This window comes from Ursus arctos, unplaced genomic scaffold (assembly GCF_023065955.2).
Source record: "Ursus arctos isolate Adak ecotype North America unplaced genomic scaffold, UrsArc2.0 scaffold_24, whole genome shotgun sequence".
NCBI lineage: Eukaryota > Metazoa > Chordata > Mammalia > Carnivora > Ursidae > Ursus > Ursus arctos.
In genome coordinates, this window is record NW_026622919.1 from 22215955 (window position 1) to 22239053 (window position 23099).

The window sequence follows — 23099 nt, forward strand, 5'->3', positions numbered from 1 at the left end:
GAAATGTGGCTGAAAGTCTTCTTTCCTCCTGTGGCTGAGCAGGAGGTGACTGGGGCCTGGCAGTGGGCCTAATGCACGGTGGATACGGTGGATATGTGGAGGAAGGGGGCCAAGGAGGCGTGGCAACTGGATGGAACCTGGCTGGGTCCCAGAATCCCCAGCCTCCTCCTCTTTGCCCCATTTGGCCCCCCTATGTGGGGGTGCATTTGTCTGCTGCAGTACCAGACACCCCTGGACCTAGGCTATACTTAGGGGGTGCGGCTATGAGACGGGTGGATGGTGGGGCTGGGGGTATGCTGGGGAGACTGCGTTTGTCTCCCAGTGGGGAGACACCTGGCAGCTGGTGTGGGTGGCACTCTGGAACCGCTGTCTTCTGCTGGGCAGTGGAAATGCAACTTTGAGGCTGGAGGGTGGGAGACAGCAGAGCTGGGCCTGGTGAGGCCAGGGGCTCAGGGATGGTGGGCATATGGGAAAAGGATTCAGAATTCTGCGTGGGGACCTCAACCCCCGGCCTTCTCTTTTTTTTCTGCTTCTGTACTGTTCTTTGTCCCCTGTGCATCCCTTAAAGGTCTTGAACTTGTGTGTGCGTGTGTGTGTGTGTGTGTGTGTGTGTGTGTGTGTTGGGAGGGGAGACTGAAGAAAGGGAGAGCAGGGGGAGGGAAGGGTGCCAGGGGGAGGGCTTGAGCTGTTCTGTCTGCTTTCTTTCTCCTTTGAGTTTGTCCCAAATCCATCTCTCTCTCACTGTCCTCTCTGTGCCCAGCCTCCCCTGTCTGTCCATCTGTCTGTCTCTGGGGAAGGAGGGAAAAGGGAGGGGGTCCCATGCCCCAGACCCTGGGGCTCCATCTCCTTGCCGTCATTACTCCTTCCCCCAGTATCCTAGTCCTGGCCCCTTTCCAAACCAACCCCCAGCCTTTAGGACAAGTGTGTCCTGGACATGCTAGTCTGAAGAAGGAGGCTAGGGTCCTCCCCACACTGTCCCGCCCCCCCCCCCCTCCTTAGAGGCTGCTCATGAAAAGAAGACTCCGCAGACTCCTTTCCATATCTTTCAGGAACCATCTAAAGGAAGCACCCCTTCCCTCACCTGTTCATACCCGCAGTAGGAAGGAGGAAGGGGATGCATGGTTAGAGATGTCCAGGACCCCTGCTTCCAACCCCTCCTTGGCCTCAAAAACCAGTACCTCGCCTGCAGTCATTACCCTTCCAAACCCACCCGAAGAAGAGCAGGAAGCCAGACCCTGCCCTTGCCCCCCAACTTCCTTGGAGCCCTCCCCCTGCTGCCTCTTCGGTCCCCTAGTTGGGGGGGGGGCAGTCCCGGTCTGATCTCAGCCCGGTGCCTCTTGCCCCGCCTCAGGCCTGCCAGTCCCTGCAGCGACCCCCGGTGAGGGCTGGGCGGCCCCAGGCCGGGCGCCCCGTGACCCCCCGCCGCGCCCCCTCTCCCCTCTCGCAGATCCGGAGCGGAGCAGCCCCCCCATGCTGTCTGCCGACGATGCCGAGTACCCGCGGGAGTACCGGACCCTGGGGGGCGGGGGCGGCGCGGGCGGCGGGGGCCGGCGCTTCTCCAACGTGGGGCTGGTGCACACGTCCGAGCGGCGGCACACGGTGATCGCCGCCCAGAGCCTGGAGGCGCTCAGCGGGCTCCAGAAGGCGGACGCGGACCGCAAGCGCGATGCCTTCATGGACCACCTGAAGAACAAGTACCCTCAGCACGCCCTGGCCCTGCGAGGTCAGCAGGACAGGATGCGAGAGCAGGTGAGTGGGGGCTGGCTGTGGGCTGGGGAGGGGTCTGACCCCGTGCTCCCCTGCCCCCGAGCTCTGATTCTGTGGGGCAACTGAGGAGAGAGCCGGAAAGGGGGGGGGGCGACAGGGAGTCACCCTGGTTGGCCTTTTCTGGAGCCTGGGGAGGAAGGGGATGGGGGCTCCGCGTCCAGACTTCTGTCTGCAGTCCTGGAGTTGGGAGCGCTGGGTGGAGCAGACAGCCAGAGAGGAGGCTGGACTGGGCTGACTGACGGGCAGGAAGGTTGTCTTGGAGGCCAAAGCAGTGGTGGGGAGGAAGGGGGGGACAGTCTTGGGGACTGACTGTTCTGGGCCTGGAGTTCCGTCCCGCCTGGAGTTGGGACTCCTGGGGTGGCCCCTCGGTGACATGGCCCCTTGGGAGCTTCAGTAAGCTGGATCTGCTGTGCCCCCAGCCCCTGTAAGAGCAGAAGCCAGAACTCCTGGGGCCTTTTGCCTCCTCCCTACCTGCCCCCCCGCCCCGCAAAAGACTCGCTGTGTGACTTTGAGCTAGAGGATGCCTCGGTTTCTCTCCTGCCATCAGAAAGGCTTACAGAGGAGTCAGGGTGCCTGCTTCTGGACCAGGGCCTGCCTCTTTCTAGCTGGGATGGGAAGCTTCCCTTGTAAACCTCTCCCAGATCCTTGGGTTCCTGGATGCACCTCTCCATCCAAGTATGACTTTCTTGTCTGTAGGAAAGTTCTTTCTTGGGACAAGCCTTCTGCCTCCAGTCCCACATTGGCGAGATACCTTGATGGCCGCGGAGACCCAGGCCTTGTCCACTCCAGGAGAAGCGGAGGAGGGGAGGGTGGGACATCCCATCCACAGTATTTCAGTCAGGCCTGGGGGGGGGGGTCCCTGCTCCCACACCTGTCTTGCTCTGTCCCCCTTTCCAGGAGATGCTGGGTGTGGTTGGGAAAGGGGAAGAGTGTCCCCACTCCTTTTGTCACAGCAGGCAACCAGGACACATTGGTGCACCTGCCCCCTGATGTCACCTCCAGTTCTGACTTGCTTTTGCCTTTTCTCAGCTTCAGAGTCCCTCTGGGAGCAGAGTTCTGATTGGAATAAGGGAGACTTGCAGATGGAGATCTGGCCCTCACCCTCAGGGAGCCCCTCTCCGTGGGGTCCTTCCGTGTGCTCTGGCTTGGGAGGAGGTGACAGGGGCATTTGTGATCTGGAGGGGGTGAAAGGATGGTTACACTTAAGTAGGAGGGGCACAGTCAGTTGGGAAGGGGGTTTAGAGAAGGGGAGAGCAGATAGGCAGGCCTGGTTAGGAAAGGCTTCCTGGAGGAAGAGGTACCTAAACTAGGCTTAGAAGGGTGAAAAGGGTCTGAATGGGCATCAAGGAAAAGAATGATGTTTTAGAAGCTGGGATGATGGGAGGTGAGCATAGTCCTGAGTCGGGTTGGGGACAGGTACAGCGACCCACCTGGCTGGTGCTGAAGGCTCAGGGCGGGAGGCAGAGGGAGATGTGGGGGCAGACTGGAGAAGTGGGGCCAGATGGTGGTGGCTAGGAGCGCTGTGGTTGTTTCTGGATGGTGGGCAAAGAGGGGCTGGAGGCAGGGGAAAGAGAGGAGGAAGAGTGTGTTAGGGAGGACGAAGCGAAAGGGATGGGGAGCTGGAGGGAAGACTGAGCAAGGCTTGTTTGCTGCTTGGACCCAGGAGCTGAAGACAGAAAACCTGGGTAGCAGGGAGATGTTGGTGCCTTGGGAAGAAATAAGAGGGTGGGAGGGAAATGTCTGGAGGATAGGAGACAGGAATTGGGAGGTGAGTTTGCAGAGCAGAGAGAGCATTCACGAGGATGTCCATTAGGCACGCCATAGGTACCGTCCAGGACTCTGAAGGGACAACAGCTTCAGGAGGAGCTGGAACGTGCTGATCGAGGCAGAATGGCAGTGGGACCCAGGGCATAAGCATGGCCACCAGGGCAGCATGGAGTCTGAGAGGGGCGAGGGCCATGACAGTGGGAAGGAGGAGCCAGGAACGTTCTCTTCATCATGAGGAAGAGGAGAAAGGCCCCCCAGGAGGACCACCTGCCCTTCAGAAATCCGTGGGGGGTGAGGGGGAGAGAGAGAAACAGCCATCAGGACTGGCTGGGATCTGTGGGTGCAGAGGGTATCCCTTGGCTCTCGTGGTGTGGTGAGGTAATGGCCGGTTTCAGGGGTTGTGGACATTGGAGGTGGCGAGAGAGCACAACCTGGGGTGCAAGATGGGTCTGGGGGTTCAGCCATAGAAAGATGAAGACAGCGGGGGTGACAGCCTCAAGGGGCAGCGGGCCTGAGAGGGCAGGTGTGGGTGCGTTGGAGGGCCTCAGGCGTGTCTGGCACGCTCGCCAGCAAACACTTAGTAGACCAGTCAAATCACAGCAACTCGCTCACAAATTCATTCCTTTGCTCACTCACTCATTCGTTCCCTCCGGTAGAATGTGAATGGGCCGGACCTACAGTCAGGTCCCTGGCGGGGGAGGACCCGGCGCCTAAGGGTGGTGGCTGCTGGGTGAACGGCAGTAGAATGAATGAAGAGGAATGAATTTGGGAATGCCGAGGGGGGAGAGCGCTGTGGGGAAAAGGTCCTGGGGGAATCAGGAGGTGATGGGTTTCAAACCTCAGGTGTGGTGTGGCCCAGGGCTGGGAGATGGCAGGGAAGAAGGCGGTGCTGTCAGTGCAGAGGCACATGGGGGTGAGGACCCCTGCGGAATGGTTCCCCATCTCTGTGAGGTAGGAAGTGACATCTTCAGTGCGGAGGGAATAAAGAGCTGGAGGCGTGGACAGGTGAGGAGCGGCTCCCTGGCAGAGTATACAGTCAAGAAAAAGTATCTGATGGAGGAGGCCTTCCCCTGGGCTCAGGAAGCCCCCATTCGGACAGAAGAGAAACATCCAGAAACAGACCAGGGGCTCTAGTTAGAGACCCAGCCTCGGGAAGGGACTAGCCAGTGTCGCAGGTCCCTCTGGGCTGTGAGCTCTGTGCCAAAGCTTGTCCCAGGAACGTCCCTCCCCGCCCCGTCACAGTCCTCCAGCGGCTTCTGCCCGCTCCCCCTAATGGGGTGTCCCCCCCTTCGCACACACAGGTTGGCGGCTGGACCGTGGACCCTGTGTGCCTCCTCAGCTCCCTCTGCTCCCACCTCCATGGCGACTCCGCCCCCTCCGGGGCTGGCCAGCCGGCCCAGGTGAGTCACCCACCGCTCCCATGCCCCCCAAACCCCTGGCGGAGTTTGGCTTTGAGGAAGACTTTTTTTTTTGGAGGGGGGATATCTAGGATTTTAATTTTGCATCCCTTTCTCTTATGTTGGAGCCCCTGTGGAGTCAGGAGACTCCCATGCCCTGTACTCTCCCTGACTGTCTACTTCCTACCACTACCTCCCCAAAGGCTTGGCTTTGGGGAAGGAATTTTTTGAGGGGGAATACTCAGGTTTTGAAAAAAAAAAATTTGGATTCTTTTCTCCTTTAAACAGGAGTACCTGCCCCACCCTCATCCCATCGGTTTTCAGGAGACTCTTATGCTCTGTTCTCCAATCCCACCCCCACCGCAGACCACCTCACTCCCATATCCCCCCGCCCCCCACGCTACCTTTCCATCTCTGAGTGGACCCAGCCTTCCCCTGAGGTCTTACCACCAGGAAGTTCTTCACAATGTCTGTCACCCTTCTTAGTATGTTCAAGGCTTAGTTTCCATTTTTTAAGAGGTCTTTGGCATCTAGCCATTTGTTCTGAACTTGTTCCCTGATTCCTCATCAAGCCTCAGTTTCCCCTGATGGGAAGGTGGATCTCAGCTTAGACAGGGGCACACTTAGGCAGGGCTTGGGCTCCCAGCTCAGGCCTGGACATTGCCATGGGAGGAAAATAGCCATCTGGGGCCCCAGCAGGGAGGAAGGGCCAAGGAGTCTGAGTTGCAGCCGGGGAGGGGGCACACCCTCAGGGGGGCCTTGGCTTGGGGGCGTTTAGCTGTAGGAGGCAGAGGAGACATAGAAACGTAGAAACGGGGAACCCAAGGGGGGCAGGGGTACTGACTTCACTTCCTCACACACCCTGCTGCCCCTGGGGACAGGCAGCAAGGCTTGACTTTTTCAAGGAGAATTAGAAGGAAAGATGTGACAGCCGAGGAGAGGACAAGGCTCCAGAGCACGGACGGAGGGTTTAGCGCAGTGTAACTCAAGTCTGGCAACAGATTGGCGTGTTTGGCATCCCCCACGGGGCATTCTGCCCACTTCCCTTCCTGGCTTTCGGCCCCATCTTGACTGAACTTCAGGGAACAAAGATGTGTCTGCCCCTTGAGGCTGGATGGCAAATGGGACAGACTTGTCCTGAGTGGTTAAGTGCACGTGGAGACCAAAACAGGGCTGGGACAGGAATGGTGATGGGGCGGCGGACAGGTGTGGTGGGTCTGGGGCAGATGGAGGCCCTCTCCAGATGACATCTTGGCACTAGTTATGGTTGGGGTGACAGAAAGGCTTGAGGATGAGCTTGGTGAGCTCAGGTCACGGGGCTCTAGGCCTGTCTGCATGTGGGATTTGCTCTGATGGAGGAAATTCCATCCGAGTTTGATGGATGACCCTAGGGCTTTGTGATTACAGAGGAAAGCGGCCATTCATAGGATCTTGTCATCACTGGATGCTCGGTGCTTATCACACTTCTCCATGGCTCAGTCTGAGGCTCCTTTAGGGCAAGTGCAGGATCAGAGAGAGTCAGCCAATGCCAGAGTTGCACAGCAGAGCAGGATCAGAGGCCATAAGGGAAGCTCAGGCATCCTAGGCCTCGGGAATTGAGTCACAGGAGAGCTGAGGAGGGCAGCCGTGCCCCCTGAGACCCTGATGGGGAGAGGCCATGATCTCGAGGGTGACAGGTCCGGAGACAGGACACCCTCCTCCCTCCAACCTTAGGTCAGACCTTTGGGAGTGCGAGGCTGAAGAGGACCCTGGGAGAGGACCAGAGGCTAGACTCCAAGCCGCAGCCCCTCCCCCGCTTCCACTAGGCTGCCTAACCTCCCTCCCTCCTTCTGCAACCCGAGTCCCGGGCGGCGGGCCGGCGTATCGGGTGACCGCGGCGACGCAGCCACCAGCCTCCGCCGATCCTCGGCGGGGCTGCGCCGGCGGGGCCGCGCCGGGAGAGGGGGCAGGAGAGAGGATGTGCTCGGCGGCGCGCCGCGCAGCGCCAGGTGGAGTCGCGGTTACCGGGGCGACCGGGGCCCGGGCCGGCTCGGCGGCGGCGGCTCTCGCACTGCAGCAAAGGGCACCGGCGGCGGCGGTGGCTGCGGAGGCGGCCGGGGGAGGGGAGAGCCCGTGCGGGTGGGAGTAAGGGGCCGCCCTCCCTCCCCCGCCCGACGCGGGACCTGGGGCTGGGGGCCCCGCTCATACACCTGTGGCCGCAGGTAAGGAGGAGCGGCTGCGGGGGCCCGGGGCCGCCGCCTGGGGTTCCGCGGGCGGCGGGGCACGGAGATGGAGGCCAGCTCCGCGGCTCCGAGGGGCGGTCGGGGGGTGGGAGGCGCGCAGGCCGTTGCGGTTCTCGGTCCCCGAGAAACGCCCCCTCCCCTCCCCCACCGCGTTCACCGCCTTCCGCGTGTGCCGGCCCCCCCAAATGCGGCTGGCGCCCCCTCCCCCAATCTCGGAAAGTCATGACCTTCCTGGGGTGCGCCCTTGCCCCCGGCGCCGCACAGGTCCCGCAGCGCCACCCCCCCCTTTGCATCGGGGAGGGGTAGGAGGTGAGGGTGTCGCTGGACACCCCTGGGGGGAAGGTCGTGCATGTGCGTTGTGGTGGGAGGCTGGCCACGCGGGGGGCACGTTAGGTAGCCCCAGCCTGGGGGACGGCTGTTTATGTGGACGCGTGTTCACAGGAGTTGAGAGGTGGGTGTGTGCACCGGTGCACGCGGAGCCAGGGGATTCAGGAGCCGGAGGTGTGACCCATTTGGTTGTTCTCCCTCCCTGGAGGATGCGTCGTCGGGGCTCGAGGTCAAGGAGGGGTCACGCCGCTCACCTAGCCTATCGGGGACAGAGGAGGGGAGAGACCTCCGCTGGCTGCGCTCGGATTCGGGGCGGAGGGGGGGGGGCACGGCCCCGCCCCTCCCAGGGCTCCGCGGGGAGAAAAGGATCAGCTGCAGGGGGAGGGAAGAACCCCACGGAGGGCGCTTAGGGTGGGGAAGGGCGGGGGTTAACTCCTCAGCCCCTGAGGGAAGAAGCTATTTCCTCTTCTTACCAGGGAGTTTGAGGACTCCCTGGCCTTGCTTTCTTGGGTCTCCCGGAAGCTCCCCCTCCCTCATTTCTGAAAGCCTGGTCCTTAGAGAGTGAATGGTTGGCCTCCCAATGGAATCCTTTAGAACACCTCTCATTTTGCCCCCTGCTCCTGTAAGAGTCTTTCCTCCAAGTGATTACCCTTGGCAAGGGTTCTCCCACTCAAACCTTTTTTCCACCTTCTCACAGTCCTCTAGGAAGGGGAGACCCCTCCCTGAGTCTGGGGGAGGGTGTTGGAAGTGTTTGCTGGGGGTGAGGGGCCAGACCTCTCTTGGGCCCTTCCTGCCCTTTGCCTTCCTTCCAGGGGGTTTCTGGTGCTGGGAAACTCCCAGGGAAAAGGCCCAGAAGGCTGAGCGGCGCTGGGTGCCAGGAGATGGCGGGAGCAGTGCCAGACAGGAGTACTCAGACACATCCCCCTCCTCCTATGGGCTCGTCCTATTTTCTTTGCATTCATTCATGGTCAAATATTTGTGGAGGGCCTACCACATACCCAGGCATTTTGTTAGGTACACAGGAGGTATAGACAACCAGGGAAAGGGTGAGGAGGTCGGATGGGGAGAGCCTCATCTTAGCAAACCGGGAGGAGCCCTCTGCTCTCAGTGACCCAAGGCTGTCCCTTGGGTTTAACACCCTGGAAAGAGACAGAGACAGAGGACGGAAGGCATTCCTAATGACTTCTCCCCGCTATTGTCTCCCCCTCTCCCCCAAGGACACGGAGTTGCCAGGAGACTATGTGTCTTATTCCTGGTGGGGCTAACATAAAAGAGGATCTTTCCTCCCACCTTCCAGAGAGGCCGGAGGGGCTAGGGTCTACTGAGGGTGCTCTTCGGGCCAGAGCCCGAAGTCTCAGAAGTCTGCTCTCAGCCTCAGCCCAAGTTTGCCAAGCACAAACGAGCAACTCTTCCACTGTTACCCTCTAGGGGGATTTGCCTGGCTTTCCTGTGGCACTGAGGCTACCCAGGCCTCTCCCCTGTCCCCAGCTAGTGACCCCTCCCTTCCGGAGCTCACCGCCCCATGAACGTGCCCAGCCTCGGGGGTCTGAGGCAGGCCCAGGCTCAGGGCACAGCTAGTGTGGCTGTGGCCAGGCCCCAGAGGCCCCTGAGTCAGATGTGTTGACATTGGGGGCTGGGTGGGGGTGGGGGATCTTCCGCTTTTTGAATCAGGAGTTAAACCTCACGCCTGATGTCTGGGGTATCATGGGCATGGGACAGTCGCTGTCACGGAGGTGGCCAGAGGGACTATGACCTGGCTAGTGGGGGGAAGGAGGGATGAGTCTCTCTGTGTGCATACCGTGTGGGTACTGTTTTGTGTATGCCTGTGGCTGGGGTGTGTGTGTGTGTACATATGAGTGAATGGTATCCACGTCTGTGTTTCTGTGACTCTGGGGGAGACTGGGGGGGTGTGAGTGGTACTTGCGTTCCTGCGAGAGGAGCGGAGTGTACGTGAGCCAATGAGGGTCTGGGGGGGGATGTGTGTGTGTGAGCCACGCTGGTCTCTATATGAACATCTCTGTCTCTGGGTTTCCGGGGTTGTTTCCGACCATGGAGGCCTTCTCTCCCAGGTCTTGTGTCCCTTTGTGAGTGTGTTTTTGTTGCTCTGGGTGGTATCTCCGGCGATGTCCTTATCTGAGGCTGAGAGTCTGTGCTTGGCTCGGCGTGGGGCCTGCGCATTCGGGCCCTGTGCGTAGCCTGAGTGTGCACTGCGTAATGGTGGTGGAAGGTGAGGGACGGCGGCCTTCTCTGCAGAGCCGTCCATCACTGCCGGGGCTGCAGACACGGCTCTCATCATAAACGTTCCTGTGCCCTCTGCCTGGCTCTGTCTGCCCCTGGCGTGTCCACTCCCTCTGCTACCCCTCCCCTGCCCAAGGCCACGGGCAGCTGTGGCTAGGGCCTGCTACTCCAGCCTCTTGCCTCCCCTCCCCTCGGCACCTGTGGGCATCCCCTGGCACCCAGGGGGGTGGCATGTGTCCATAGATTGTTCTAGGCATTGGCTGGGGTGCAGACATTGCTGTCGCCTTCACTTGCCTGACATGTGACTATCTTTTGTGTCTCTTGGAGCCAATGCTTGGGGGGGGGGGCGTGGAGAGGTGGGAATTGTAGCTCAGATGGGGCTGGCCCTAGTGAGTGAACCTCTTCATCCCAACCCAAGCCTGTCATCATCCCCGCCCTAAAGGTTTAACTCCAGTAAAGCCTCCATCCCAGCAGGGCCCCTCGGCTCAGCCCCCGGCCGGCTCCTCTCTGCCGTGAAAGCCTTTAGGCGGCACAGGGTACCCCTCTGTGATGTCCCTCCCCTCGCAGGGACCCTCGGTGTCCCTCTTCTCTGCCAGTGCCTCTGAGGCCTGGGAATTTTGTCTGCTTGTGCCAGGCACCCCAGTGCCAGGCCATCTGTGGCCTCTGTCTTCCTGCTGAGGCATTGGTCAGCAGGGCGCCCTCAGCTTTGCCAAGAACCAGCCCGGCCTCTGGGCCTCCTTCCTCGTCCTTAGCCATCTGCAAGGGCCTTCTGGTCTCTAGGGAAGACAGGGTGACCCTAGGTTAGTGTGAATGAGGAGGAACCTGAGGTCCCCTACTCTAGGGGTACAAGGAGTCTCCCTCTCTAACTATCTGGCTCTAGGACATTGCCCACACTCCCAGTCTCTACAACACCCCCCACCCCCAGCCCGCTTGCTTCCCATGGCTCCCCATTCATTGCCCAGTACTGTGAAGTGACTGGTACCTGTCCACTTGGCTCTGTTCATTCTGGGCCATTGTGGTACACAGGCCTCCCTGCCCTGGCCTTGGCTGCCAGCTTCCCTCTTCCACCCCCTCCCACATCAACCCCCCCGGACTCCAGTTCTGACCCCACTGTGCTTGATTCAGATACTTTCTGCCTGTCCGCCTCATTAAGTCTACATCGAAGCCCACCCAGCTGGCCCCAGCCCCCCTTTGCGCCCCAATCTGCTACTTTCCCAGACCCGGCACCCCAGCCAGACTGGACTAGCGACTATTCCCTCAACACGCTCTCTGCCTGCCTGCCCCTGGGCACTCACCCATACTGACCCTCTGCTCAGCTCACCTTTCCTCCCAATCTCCAGCTGCTCATTTTTCAAGCCCAGCTCAAATGTCACCTCTTCCGGGAAGTTTCCCCTGGCCCATCACAACCAGACGCCACTTCTCTGACCCCGCAGCTCTGCTTCATCTCTGCCAGTGTCTCGTGGGTTCCCTATATCATGGTCTTCAGCACCTTTCCTACCTGTGATTCTCTGAGTTACTGTGACTAGAATGCGTGGCTTGTGAACATCTGGAATGGCTATCCCTTGTCCCCGCCAGCGAGCTTGGAGCCTGCCCAGGGCTGGCCTGCGTCTCAGTGGAGGACGGGATGTACCAGGAGTGGCTTCCTTGCTGTTCCTGGGAGGGCAGAGGGCCCTCCTCTCAGGGCTGAGTGCTGAGCTCAGAGGGTCTCTAACCCGCCTCCGCCCCTGCTCTCCCCTCCCAGCCCCCCACGTAACCATGTCTTCTCTTATTTCCATCAGCAGCCAAACTACTGGAGTTTCAAGGTCAGTGCGTGTGCTTCTGCTTCCGTGACAGCTGCATGTGCCCTCCTGCCCCCGGCCCTCCCTGCACATGCTTTGCACAGGGGTGTGCGTCTGCACGGGACCTTCTGGTGTGGGTGGCGGGCTTGGGGGCTGCAGGCTGTGGCTGCTGCTTGGAGAGAGTCTGGGCTCGCCTGCCAGGGGCTCGTGGATCCAGAGTGGGAGTTTGGGCCACCCCGGCTGGAGATCTGGGCAGGGGGTACATAGGCTTTCCCACGCTGGGAGGGGCATTCTGGAAGGAGGGAGGCTGCCTGACATTTACCCCCACCTGAGACACTGCTGGCTCGGAGGCAGGGACCTGAATCCTGTGATCTGGTTGAGGGCCCTCTTCTCTGAACTCAGCCTTCATCTGCCACGGAGGTCTTGTGACCCTGATGGGCCCCTCATCCCTTTCTTACTGGGCACGGGGTGGGGGGGAGGTGGTCAGTGCCTGGCAAGAGACTAACAGCCCTGCACTCCAAAGCCGTTGCCCAAGTGGGGGGCTAAGCTCAGGGATGAGCACCTTCCTGCCTCCCCTGGCCAGTTTGGACTAGCCACAGCTGGAGAGCTCTCTGCCCCCTCCAAGGGCATCCTGCTGAGTCCTGGGGGAGAACCGTCAGGGACCTCCTCCACCGTCTCTGGCCCCCGGGCCCAGAACCGAGCCAAATCAGGCTGCCGCTTGTGTCCCAGAGTCTCCAGCCCTCCGATTCCCAGGCATCGTGACAGGGGGTGGGAGGCATTCCTCCCTATCGCCCCAGGTGTCGTCTTGCTCCAGGTGTCATATCTGCAAGCACGCTCCCAGAGAGAAGTCCTTGCATCAGAGAAATCACAGAATCATAGACTCATGATGTCAGGCACACAACCTTTTTGGAGGAAGCAGTAGAATGTAATGCTTCAGTGCATGGGCCTGAGAGCCTGGTGGTGAACTCCAGTCCGCTACTAACTAGCTGGGGGACCTGGGGCAAATTGCATAAGCCCCTGGGCCTCAGTTTCTCCTCTGTGAAGTGGAACAACAATATCTGCATCATAGAGTTGTTGTAAAGATAGAAGAGAGGTACTGCACGTCCTGGCTCACGACAAGCCTTACCTGGTAGCTTACCTCAGTAGCTGTTCGAGTCCCAGCCACTGACTTGATTCCCAAATCAGAATCACCTTGGGAACTTGTCAGAAATCTTGAACCTCAGGCCCAACCCCCAGAGATTTGGATTCAGTGAATGTGGGGTCCTGGAAAGAATGTTTTTAAAAGCTCCCTAGTGATTCTGTCCCATGCTATGGACCACCTTTGGGAACCTCAGATCCTCGCCTGACTGTCCCCACTCATGGTTCCCTCTGCCTGATCTCTGGCCACGAGTCATGGGCTCCTTGCTGGAATACCTCTGGGGCCAGGCGTGCCCCACCTCCCACAGCAGCCCCCTCCTAGCTTTGGAGAGCTCTGCTTGAATTACCGTTTTAGTCCCTGCCATCTCCCTCACAGACAGGAAGTCCTGGATGTCTCACTTTTTTCTGCCCTGTTGACTCAACCCAGGACTGGAGAGAAGTGCTAATGGGCTTTCTCTCTTCTCAAGAGGGTTTTCTACAAAGGCTGTGAGAATGGCAAGTTGCGCAGAGGGCCAGGATGGAGAGCGAAACTAGCAGGGCAGGGAATGTGGGCATCTCTTCTCCCCGGGGTGGCCTGGACAGGGTCTTGCCTTCTCTGCAGTCAGCAGCCCCGAGGATCCCTGCCCCCACACCATTCTGGCCCCTGTTTCTGCACCTCACTTGTGTCCCCCAGTACGGTGGCCACCCCCTTCATTCCCGGCTAGCTGCCTCATTCTGCCAGAATCCTGTGCCCCTCACCCACATCAGCCTGGCAACCACTGGCGTTCTGGTTGCCTGGCAACCTCATTGACCACCACACCAGACCTGCTTCCCCACGCCGCTCCAGGGCTGAAGGTGAGAGGCTGGTGCTGGTGCTAGAGCTCAGCCACAGGGTCCAAAGTCTGGGCACAGGCATCCCCCAAGTGGGCCTCGTTCCTACGCCGTCTCCCTCATCCCCAGACCCATACCCACTCACTGGTCAAGGCATTGTGCTTGAGACTGGATGCCCCCTGAGGTCTCCGAATCTGGCCTTCCGCACCCCCAAGCCTTCAAGACCACACTGGGGACAGCTGGGCACATCGCCCATCAGAGGAAGATGCTCTCTCGTTTCGAGTGCTAATCCAATTGGAACATTAAATTGAGCTAATATGAAGATGGAGATTAATTAGGGGTTAATCAGGATTTGGGGAAGGAGGGAGCTAAGGAGAATAAATGATTCCTTTATAGAGATACTTTCACTTTTTTTTAATTATAGAAGTGATATATTCTGATTGTGCAAAATTCACCCAGCAGAGAAATGTATAAAAGAGAAAGCTCTGTCTCAACCCCGACTTAACCAATGTTAATAATGGTTTTCAGTGATTTGTTGTTAAAAATAGGCAACTTGTTTTATAGAAAAGTACAATTGGGCAACATTATTTTTTTTCTTGGAAAAAAAATATATAATCCATATATGTATCCATGGTACATAACATGGAAGGTACATAACACAGATCCTACTTGTTATCTTCTCCCCTGAATAAAAGAGTTTCTGACAGCACCCAGGTTTAAGGGCAGGGGCTGGGGCAGGATGGCAGGAACTGTGGCCCTGAGTGACAGCCCCAGCTTTCAGCCAAAAGTAGGCTCTTCTATAACTGAAATCATGGCAACCCCTCCCTCAAGGAGAGATCGACTGAGCTGTCCCTGGGGCAGGGAACAGTCACTGGACGACACCCTTCCCTAGCCCCAGCGGGATACCAGCCCCAGCTATAGCTTCAGGGCAAGGGGCTGCCACACTAGGTCCTGGGGGAGGCTGTTCCCAGAGGCCAGCCGGGCTGGCGGGCGGCGTGGCAGCATGTGCCTTGCAGGGAGGGGCTGAGGTCAGGCACATGCACTGTGTGTGCACGTGAATTGCATGTAGTAGGCAGAGTCTGTATGAAACTAGCTTCGGGATGATTCTCCCAAGCACCCAAGTCAAGGACATTGTGCTCCTCTCCCAGCTACCTCCCAGAGCTGGGATCCTGGGGCCCCTGGTTCTCTTTGCTTCCTCCCTGGGCCCTGCTTCCTGCCCCCACCCAACCCTCTGAACTCCAGGAAGGATAAATTCGCCGCTCACAAACCCGCCGCTTAATTAATGTCTGGAACTAATGCCCCAATTTGCTCAACGATTCTGCTGCTCACCTCAGTGACAAATTTGTGTTGTTGTTGTTCTTTGGAAGCTTAAAATAGCAGGCGTGCCCTGGCTCCCGCTCAGATGGTTTCTTGTCTGGCTTCCCAGGGCGCCTGAGTCCTTTGCCCACTGCTTACCTGCTGGGTGTCCCAGGGAGGCCAAGGCCCTAAGGGGGTGGGGAACTCTCCTGTAGCCACACAGCGAGTCTGGAATGCAGGAGACCCTTGTGTGTGTGTGTGTGTGTGTGTGTGTGTGTGTGTGTGTGTGCCTGTGTGTGTCACTGGCTGGCAGGGGCTCCCTGGGCCCTGGATGGGGGAAATGCGCGGAGCAAAGGGGCTCATGTTTGATTCCTCTCATCCTGCCCTGCCCCTGCAGACCCGCAGCTCGCGCCACACTCAGGGAGCCCAGCCGGGGCTGGCAGACCAGGCAGCCAAGCTGTCATACGCCTCGGCTGAGTCGCTGGAGACCATGTCGGAGGCGGAGCTGCCCCTGGGCTTCAGTAGGATGAACCGCTTCCGACAGAGCCTGCCCCTCTCCCGTTCTGCCAGCCAGACCAAGCTGCGCTCGCCAGGTACTGCTCGCCCGGCCCACCCCCCTCCTGGCCGCTAGCTCCTCCCTCTGCTCTGCTCACCCTGGAACCCTCTTCACCCCCTTCACCGCTCCAGCTCTCCTCAACCAAACCCCTGGTTCCCTTCGCCACATTCCCACCTCCCTGCCCCTCAGCAGTCTCCTCCCTCTGGGCCTCTCCCTCCTCAGCTTCTCTCCCACCCCTCCCCTTCCTCACCAGCCCCTGCCCTATCCTTTTCTCTCCCAGCCTCCTCTCTCCTTCACCCCTTTCAGCAGCCCTCCTTTCCTTCATCCCCCTCTTGCTCATCTCTCTCCCCCTCAGCAACGACTCCCTGTTTCTGCCATACCTGCTCCCGCCCCCAATTCCATTTCCTCGTCCAGGCTCCTACCTGCCTGGGGTTGAGGCGCCGTGAGGGGACGGCAGCATGAGGAGCGCCTGGGTGCACCTGCACTCCGGGGCCGCGTCGGGCCTCAGACCCTGCCTCTGCGGGACCAGCGCGGCTCCCGAAGGCCCCCCTCGCTCTCCTGGCCGGCGTGGCGGTGGCGGTGGCGGCAGCGGCTCTGACAGCGAATGTGGCATGTCCTTCGCAGGGGTGCTGTTCCTGCAGTTCGGGGAGGAGACCCGGCGCGTGCACATCACGCACGAGGTCAGCAGCCTGGACACGCTGCACGCACTCATCGCGCACATGTTCCCGCAGAAGCTCACCATGGGCATGCTTAAGTCGCCCAACACCGCCATCCTCATCAAAGACGAGGCCCGCAACGTCTTCTACGAGCTGGAGGACGTCCGGTGGGCGTGGCCCCGGGGGAGGAGGGGTGGGCTTCCCCAGGCTCCTCCTCTGAGGGGGCTCGACTCCGCGGGCCTTTCCCTTCCCAGCGCCTTCCTGACCCAACCTCAGCCCTTCTCCTCTCCTTCCTCGGCCGTCCCCTCTAAGTCATCCAGCCCTGTTGGCTCGTTTTGGCTTGAGCTAACCTGGCAACAGCGCATGAGCCCGGCGAGGTGGTTGGGGTGGAGGCTGCGGCGTGTGTGTTGGTGGCAGGCAATCTGAGGCACTGAGCAAGAAGCTGGAAAGAGGTTGGGGCTCTTGGCCCCTCTTGCCACCCCACTTCCCTCTTCCTGTAGTAGCTACCGCTCCTTATCGCAGGGCTGAAGGATGGTGACCCGTTGCACCTTCCCCTTCCCCTCAGGGACATCCAGGACCGAAGTATTATCAAGATCTATAGGAAGGAGCCTCTTTACGCTGCTTTCCCTGGCTCACACCTTACCAACGGGGACCTCCGGGTATGGCTGGGGATCCCCAGGGAGTTGGGGAGGCTGGGCAGATAGGGTCCAGGAGCACAGAGTCTAGTTACTTATCAACAGGGATCAGGGCCAGTTTTTGGAGTAGGTAACATAGAGGCTGAAGCAGAGGGTGGCTCCCACTAATTGTGGTCATGGATGGGTTCTTCCCCTCATCTGCCGTGTCCCCCTCCCCTCCATTCAGGATTTTTCCAACAGGCCTCTAGGTATTGTAGGAGGCCTCTATCAGGAACCACTGCTTCCCTTCTTGCTTCCCCAACCCTCACCGCAGGGTGGGCCGCGGGTTGCCCTTCTAATGTCTCTCCATCTGCCACTTCTTCTGTGCTGGGAGCCCCTGATGGGAAAGGGGCCGAAATGCAGCAGGAGCGAGGGAAGGCAGAGAACAGAAGGGACTTCCTAAGGGTCAGGGGGAAGGTGCTGTCTCCTTAAGCAAGGCGCAAGGGACCCCCTTTGTGACCAACCCTGTGGGGTTCGGGGACTGTCTTCTGCGCAGAGAGAGATGGTGTATGCCTCGCGGGAGTCGTCGCCTACACGGCGTCTCAACAACCTGTCGCCGGCGCCGCACTTGGCCTCCAGCTCTCCGCCCCCGGGGCTGCCGTCGGGGCTGCCGTCCGGGCTCCCGTCGGGGCTGCAGTCAGGCTCGCCATCGCGCTCGCGCCTCTCCTACGCCGGGGGGCGCCCGCCCTCCTACGCGGGCAGCCCGGTGCACCACGCGGCGGAGCGGCTGGGGGGCGCCCCAGCCGCCCAGGGCGTTAGCCCCAGCCCCAGCGCCATCCTGGAGCGGCGCGACGTGAAGCCGGACGAGGACCTGGCAGGCAAGGCGGGCGGCATGGTGCTGGTGAAGGGCGAGGGCCTCTACGCCGACCCCTACGGGTTGCTCCACGAGGGCCGCCTGAGCCTGGCCGCGGCCGCCGGCGACCCGTTCGCCTACCCGGGCGCCAGCGGCCTCTACAAGCGGGGCTCGGTGCGCTCGCTCAGCACCTATTCGGCCGCGGCGTTGCAGTCCGACCTGGAGGACTCGCTGTACAAGGCGGCGGGCGGTGGCCCGCTCTACGGCGACGGCTACGGCTTCCGACTGCCGCCCTCGTCGCCGCAGAAGCTGGCCGATGTGGCGGCACCCCCCGGAGGCCCCCAGCCTCCGCACAGCCCCTACTCGGGGCCGCCCAGCCGCGGCTCGCCCGTGCGCCAATCTTTCCGCAAAGACTCGGGCTCCTCGTCGGTCTTCGCAGAGAGCCCCGGAGGCAAGACCCGCAGCACGGGGGGCTCCTCGACGGCCGGAGCTCCCCCTCCCGAGCTCTTCCCCGGGCCTGGGGAGCGCCCGCTTGTTGGGTTTGGTCCGCCGGTGCCAGCCAAGGACACGGAGACCAGGTGAGAGCCGCTCGCGAGGCCTCAGGGCACTTGGGGGTGGGGTGGGGAGAGGGGATGCGGCAGTTTGTGGCAGGATTGTGTCCTGGACTGTGAGGCCCCAGAGTCCTTTGTAGACCCCGGAGTAGACTTGAGGGTTCGCCGGAATAATTTGGATGTGGCAGGGAGGGCACTGGAGAGATGGACATGCCATTTTCCTTCCTTCTGCAAGAGCTGGGGGTTAGATGAAAAGGCCCCAGACAAGGTCTCTGGAAACCTGGGTTTGCATCCGTTCCCTGAGCCTCAGTTTCCCCAACTAAAATGGAGGCTGAACCAGCAATCTAGTGCCTTTCCTGCTCAGGCAGAGTTTTGCCGCCACGAGAGCTGTCCAGCACGCGGTCGGCTGAAGTCCACTGGGGAGGGGGTGCTGCTAAGAAATAGGGATGGGGAGAGAGGCACATTCCGGTAGGTAGCCTCCAAGCTGGGGAACCCTTGCCCCATTATTCAGCTCCATCCTAAGGGTGCAGGGCTGGAGGAGGTAACCAGAGCGTTGACCTGTCCCCTTCTGTCCTCAGGCAGTGCTGCTGAGAGATGAGGAGAAGCAATTCACATTCACACAGCTGTCTTGTGGCTTGTGTGCTGGGCACTGCACTGGGCACTGTGGATGCCAAGTTGGGCAAACCTGGTTCCTGCCTTGTCTAGTGGGGGTGACACATTAAAAAATACTTGCCCTTCCCTTGGGAGGGTATATAGGTGGTCTGGGAGGAGGGACTCCTTAAATCTGCTGGGGCTCTGGGATGGCTTCAGGGAGGAGGTAGGGAGGAGGGCATTCCAGGAAAGGGGAAAACATGTACAGAGGCACAGAGAGGCCTGGGTGGGGCCCATTAGGGAGCCAGTAGTGAGAGATGGGGCTGGCAAGGGAGGGGATGACTATCAGATGGAAAGGGACCTTACCAATGTTAGGTGGGGGACTGTGGGCTTGAACCTTTGGCACTGGGGCCCTTTGAATTGTCTGTGTGCTGGTGGCTGGGGAGGGAATGATATTTCCTCTAATTATCAATCTGAAGAATGAGGGGCTGGGCAAGAGAGACCCTCAAGCCTAGAGAAGGGGTCGCTTAAAGCCACCGTCCTCTCCAGAGAGCGCATGGAGGCCATGGAGAAGCAGATTGCCAGCCTCACGGGCCTGGTACAGAGCGCCCTACTACGAGGCTCCGAGCCTGAGACCCCCAGGTAAGGTCTTTCAACACCACTGCCAGGGCTTATGGTTGGGGCAAGAGGAAGGGAAAGTGGGCAGCAGCAGCGCTGGGCCCAGCTCTGCCAATGTCTCAGTGTGTGACTCTGGGTGACCCCTTTTCCTTCTCTGGGACTCCATCCCAACATCAGGGGACTGGAGGAGATTATGTTAAAGTCTCACACAGCTTTGACGGTCTGGGATCAGCCTGGACCCTCTGATGACCATCTTTTCCCTGTGCCACAGTGAGAAGATAGAAGGCTCCAATGGAGCAGGCACCCCCTCAGCAGGTGAGTGGCCCCTTGCCCCTCCCCCACAGGTACTTGCCCTCTCCGAGCCTGAGATTCTGAATCAGTAAAGTGGGAATTAAACCATCAGCTACGTCACTGGGCTTCAGTGGCTCAATGAGCAGTCACCTTAACCCAAGATGGCTTTGCCCTGGTGCTTTGCTCCCCACAGAAGGTCTGACCCACTAGTTGGGGCAGGGAGTCAGAGCCACGTGCTTCTCTGGCTACTGTGAGGAACAGGGGTGGGAAGGACCTTGTCCTGGACCCTTGCAGGCTCAAGGTTTGTTGCCTTTCTCCCATCCTCCTGGTCCCTCTCTGTAGCCTGTGGGTCAGGCAGCCGGAGCAGCGGCGCCACCCCAGTGTCCGGCCCTCCCCCGCCCTCAGCCGGTAGCACTCCTGCGGGACAGCCCACGGCCATCAGCCGTTTGCAGATGCAGCTGCACCTGCGTGGCCTGCAGAACAGCACCAGTGACCTGCGCAGCCAACTTCAGCAATTGCGAAAGCTCCAGGTATTGCCAGCTCCGGGGCCTCGCCCCGGCCCCGCCCCCTCAAGCCCCTCCCCCACAGGCCCCAACCACTCGCGCAGAAAACCCTTCCCACAAGCCTTGCCCGATCCCCTAGGCCCTCACCCGAGTCCATTGCGGTTCACTGGGCCCCTCTGCGATCTCTTTCTCCCCTTACCCTTCCTCGAGCTCCCGCTCGCTCGCTGAATCTCTGCTCCCTCGCCAAGCCCCACCGCTCGCCCTTGTTCCCCTCACTGCGCCCTCCTTCCCCTTGCCTGAATACTCACCGTTCTCCTGGAACCCCAGTCCACCCCACTGAGGCCCCTTCCCCTGTTAGTATCCCTCAGGACAGTCCCAATTCCTTCGTGCCCAGCATTCTTTCTCCCCTCCACTCCCTTGGGCGGAAGCCCTCCCCCTAGATCCCCTTCGCTACCCCTTCCCGAGTCCGCACAGTCTTCACCGCCCTGCCCCGCCTAGCAGATGGTCCCACCAGTCAGGAGCCTGGCATCGCTGTGCCCGCTCCTCGAGAGGGCCTTGGGGCCCATCAGGTGAGAATAATGAGCAGAGACAGGCTGGAGAGGGGGCAGAGAGTTGCCATCTGGGCAACGGATAAGATCTCACCCACCCCCGTCATTGCCCCAACTCGGCCTTAGAACTGGGTTCGAGCGTTAAGTTAATCTTGCTCTAGCCACGGAAGCCCTATCAAACTCCAGGGCTCGAGACTTTCATCGAAGCCACAGCCATACAGCCGCACAGTCGGCACGGCCCTACACAGGGCTACCTCTTGCCCCCCAAATATACCCATCCCGTTCTCCTGCCTCTATATTTCCCCAGCCCGTAACCTTGTTCTCCGCCCCCTACCATTACAGCCCTTCGCTGCTGCTCACGGCCACTGCCACGCAGCCGCACGTTCTGCATGCCTTAATCTAGCACTTCTCCCTCCACTACCCGCGTGCGGTTCTCCTCCTGCCTCTATTCTTCCCCAGAATTTAGCCCTGGGCCTCTGCTTTCTCCAATCCCGCCCTTTAACTGCTGCTCACGGCCGCAGCCGAGCAGCCGCTTCTTCTGTGAAGCCCGCCCAGCATCAGGCTGTCCTCTGCCCGCCTCCTCCCGGCTCTTCCCCTGCTGAGCACCTCCATCCCCTCCCACCCGGGTCCATTGGTCCCTCTGCGTCCCGCAGCTACAGAACCTGGAGTCGCTGCGCGCGCTGCTGAAGGGCACAGAGGCGGAGCTGAGCATGCGCGTGTCGGAGGCGGCGCGGCGGCAGGAGGACCCGCTGCAGCGGCAGCGCACCCTGGTGGAGGAGGAGCGGCTGCGCTACCTCAACGACGAGGAGCTCATTACCCAGCAGCTCAAGTGAGGCTGGGCTCCCTGGCGGAGGAGGGAGGGCTGGGGGTGCGGCCTCGGCGCGCAGCCTGGTTTCCCGGGGAGGCGAAGCTGCCTTCCTCCTGAATCACAGGTGACGTTGGTCTGGTCTGAAGCCTGATTTCCTTCTCCTCTGTGGCCTGATTTCTTTGTGACCCACAAACCTTTGCCCATCTGGCACAATTCCTGATTTCCTTTCTTTTTCTTTTCTTTTCTTTTCTTTTCTTTTCTTTTCTTTTCTTTTCTTTTCTCTTTTCTTTTTCTTTCTTTCTTTCTCTTTCTTTCTTCTTTCTTTCTTTCTTTCTTTCTCTCTTTCTTTCTTTCTTTCTTTTTTTTCCTGGCTTGATGCCCTGCTTTTGCTGTTTTTGCTTCCTCATGGTCCACAGTCTGGCTTCCCCCTGACCTGCGGCCTTCCTTTCATGTGGCCAGCTGCAGGGTTCTTCTCTGTCTGCTTTCTTTCTGGCTTGTGACCTGTACAAAGTGACCCTTGGGTAGCCACAACTGTCACCACTCCAAGTCCCTGATCTCTGAGACCAGGTCTCGCTAAGGAAAACCTTCCTCCCGTCCTGGTGCTGCTGAAACGAGGCTCTAGCTTTTTCAGAAAGAGTGAGGAATAGAGAACACCCAGCTCCCAAATGCTTAGACATGGAATGGTTAACAGGAGACCGTCCTCTGATCCAAATTTAGCAAATGGCTGTCTGGCCAAGATCCCATTGTCTGGCACTGTTGAAGGGAGAAGCTGCATTTTGCTGTCCATCCACTGAGCGAGCACCCCCTACTCCACAGCAGCCTTCTCTTGTCAGTCACTGGAGTCTGAGACAGAGGCCCTGCTCCTTTCTCTGGCCTCCCTCTTGGTGGCACAGCGCACAAAGGGACCTGAAGTCCAGCTCCAGCATTGAGAGACGATGTGATCGGGGCAGTTTCTGCCCTCCTCTACACTTCAGCTTCCTTCTCTGTGCCCAGGATTGAGATTTTTGTCATTCTTTCGAGGGAGGGCTTGGGTTCTACTGTCCAGTGACTTGGGGAGCTGGGAGAGGCCCCTCCGAGGAGCCCAGCTTGCAAGGGGCTCCTTGAGAAGGGTCCCTACTTCTCAGGCTTGGGCCCACACAGCCTGTGTGATTCAGTGGGGCACAAGGCAAAGTTTTCCGTGACCTCTTGTGGCTGAGATGAAGTAAGGGGCCATCTCACTTGGAAATAAGCTGGCAGCAGGCGCCCCATCATTTCAGGTGTGAAAACTGAGTGACAATCTCAGTCAGATCTCCAAGTAGACTGGCAGCTCTCACGGCCCCCCCCACCTTGAGAATTCCATTTACCCAACTTTTCTGTCCTCTCCTTGCCCCTTTTCACGCAGCACAGCGGAGCTGGGTTGGGATTTTTAAAAGGAACTTTACTGAGACATTAAAGGAAAATAAAAGAAAATATAAAAGCACAGAGGCAGAAGAGATGAAAGGACAGATTTAAGCTTCTGTCATAGGAGCATCTGGTCCTCCCCCACTGGGGGCCTTAGTTCTCTGGGAACACACAGACTCCCTACCCTCTGTCCTGTTATCAAACCCCTTGTTCAGACTGCTCACTTGAGAGAGCTTGGGGGCTGATCCATTGCTTCTGGTAGGATTCTCCAACCACTTTGAAGGGGGTTCCTGCCTTTTTGGGGGCTACCTGGGCTGGGCTGGACATCAGCCCTGCAGTGGCTCTGGCTTGGCTATGAGAGCGCCATCCCCCCCCCCCCCAGCTCCCATAG

The 23099-nt window shown here is 59.6% G+C and overlaps 1 protein-coding gene across 1 annotated transcript in view; it reads left to right on the forward strand.

Annotated features, from left to right (window-relative positions):
• The window catches only part of SRCIN1 (SRC kinase signaling inhibitor 1), a 64728-nt gene that overhangs the window by 22757 nt on the left and 18872 nt on the right, over window positions 1-23099 (forward strand). Inside the window, 13 exon segments of the mRNA XM_057318196.1 lie at window positions 1448-1749; window positions 4836-4934; window positions 11497-11520; window positions 15137-15332; window positions 15920-16118; window positions 16517-16610; window positions 17122-17541; window positions 17543-17674; window positions 17677-17996; window positions 19110-19202; window positions 19450-19493; window positions 19812-19999; window positions 21174-21349. Coding sequence (XP_057174179.1) covers window positions 1448-1749; window positions 4836-4934; window positions 11497-11520; window positions 15137-15332; window positions 15920-16118; window positions 16517-16610; window positions 17122-17541; window positions 17543-17674; window positions 17677-17996; window positions 19110-19202; window positions 19450-19493; window positions 19812-19999; window positions 21174-21349 — 2287 coding nt within the window.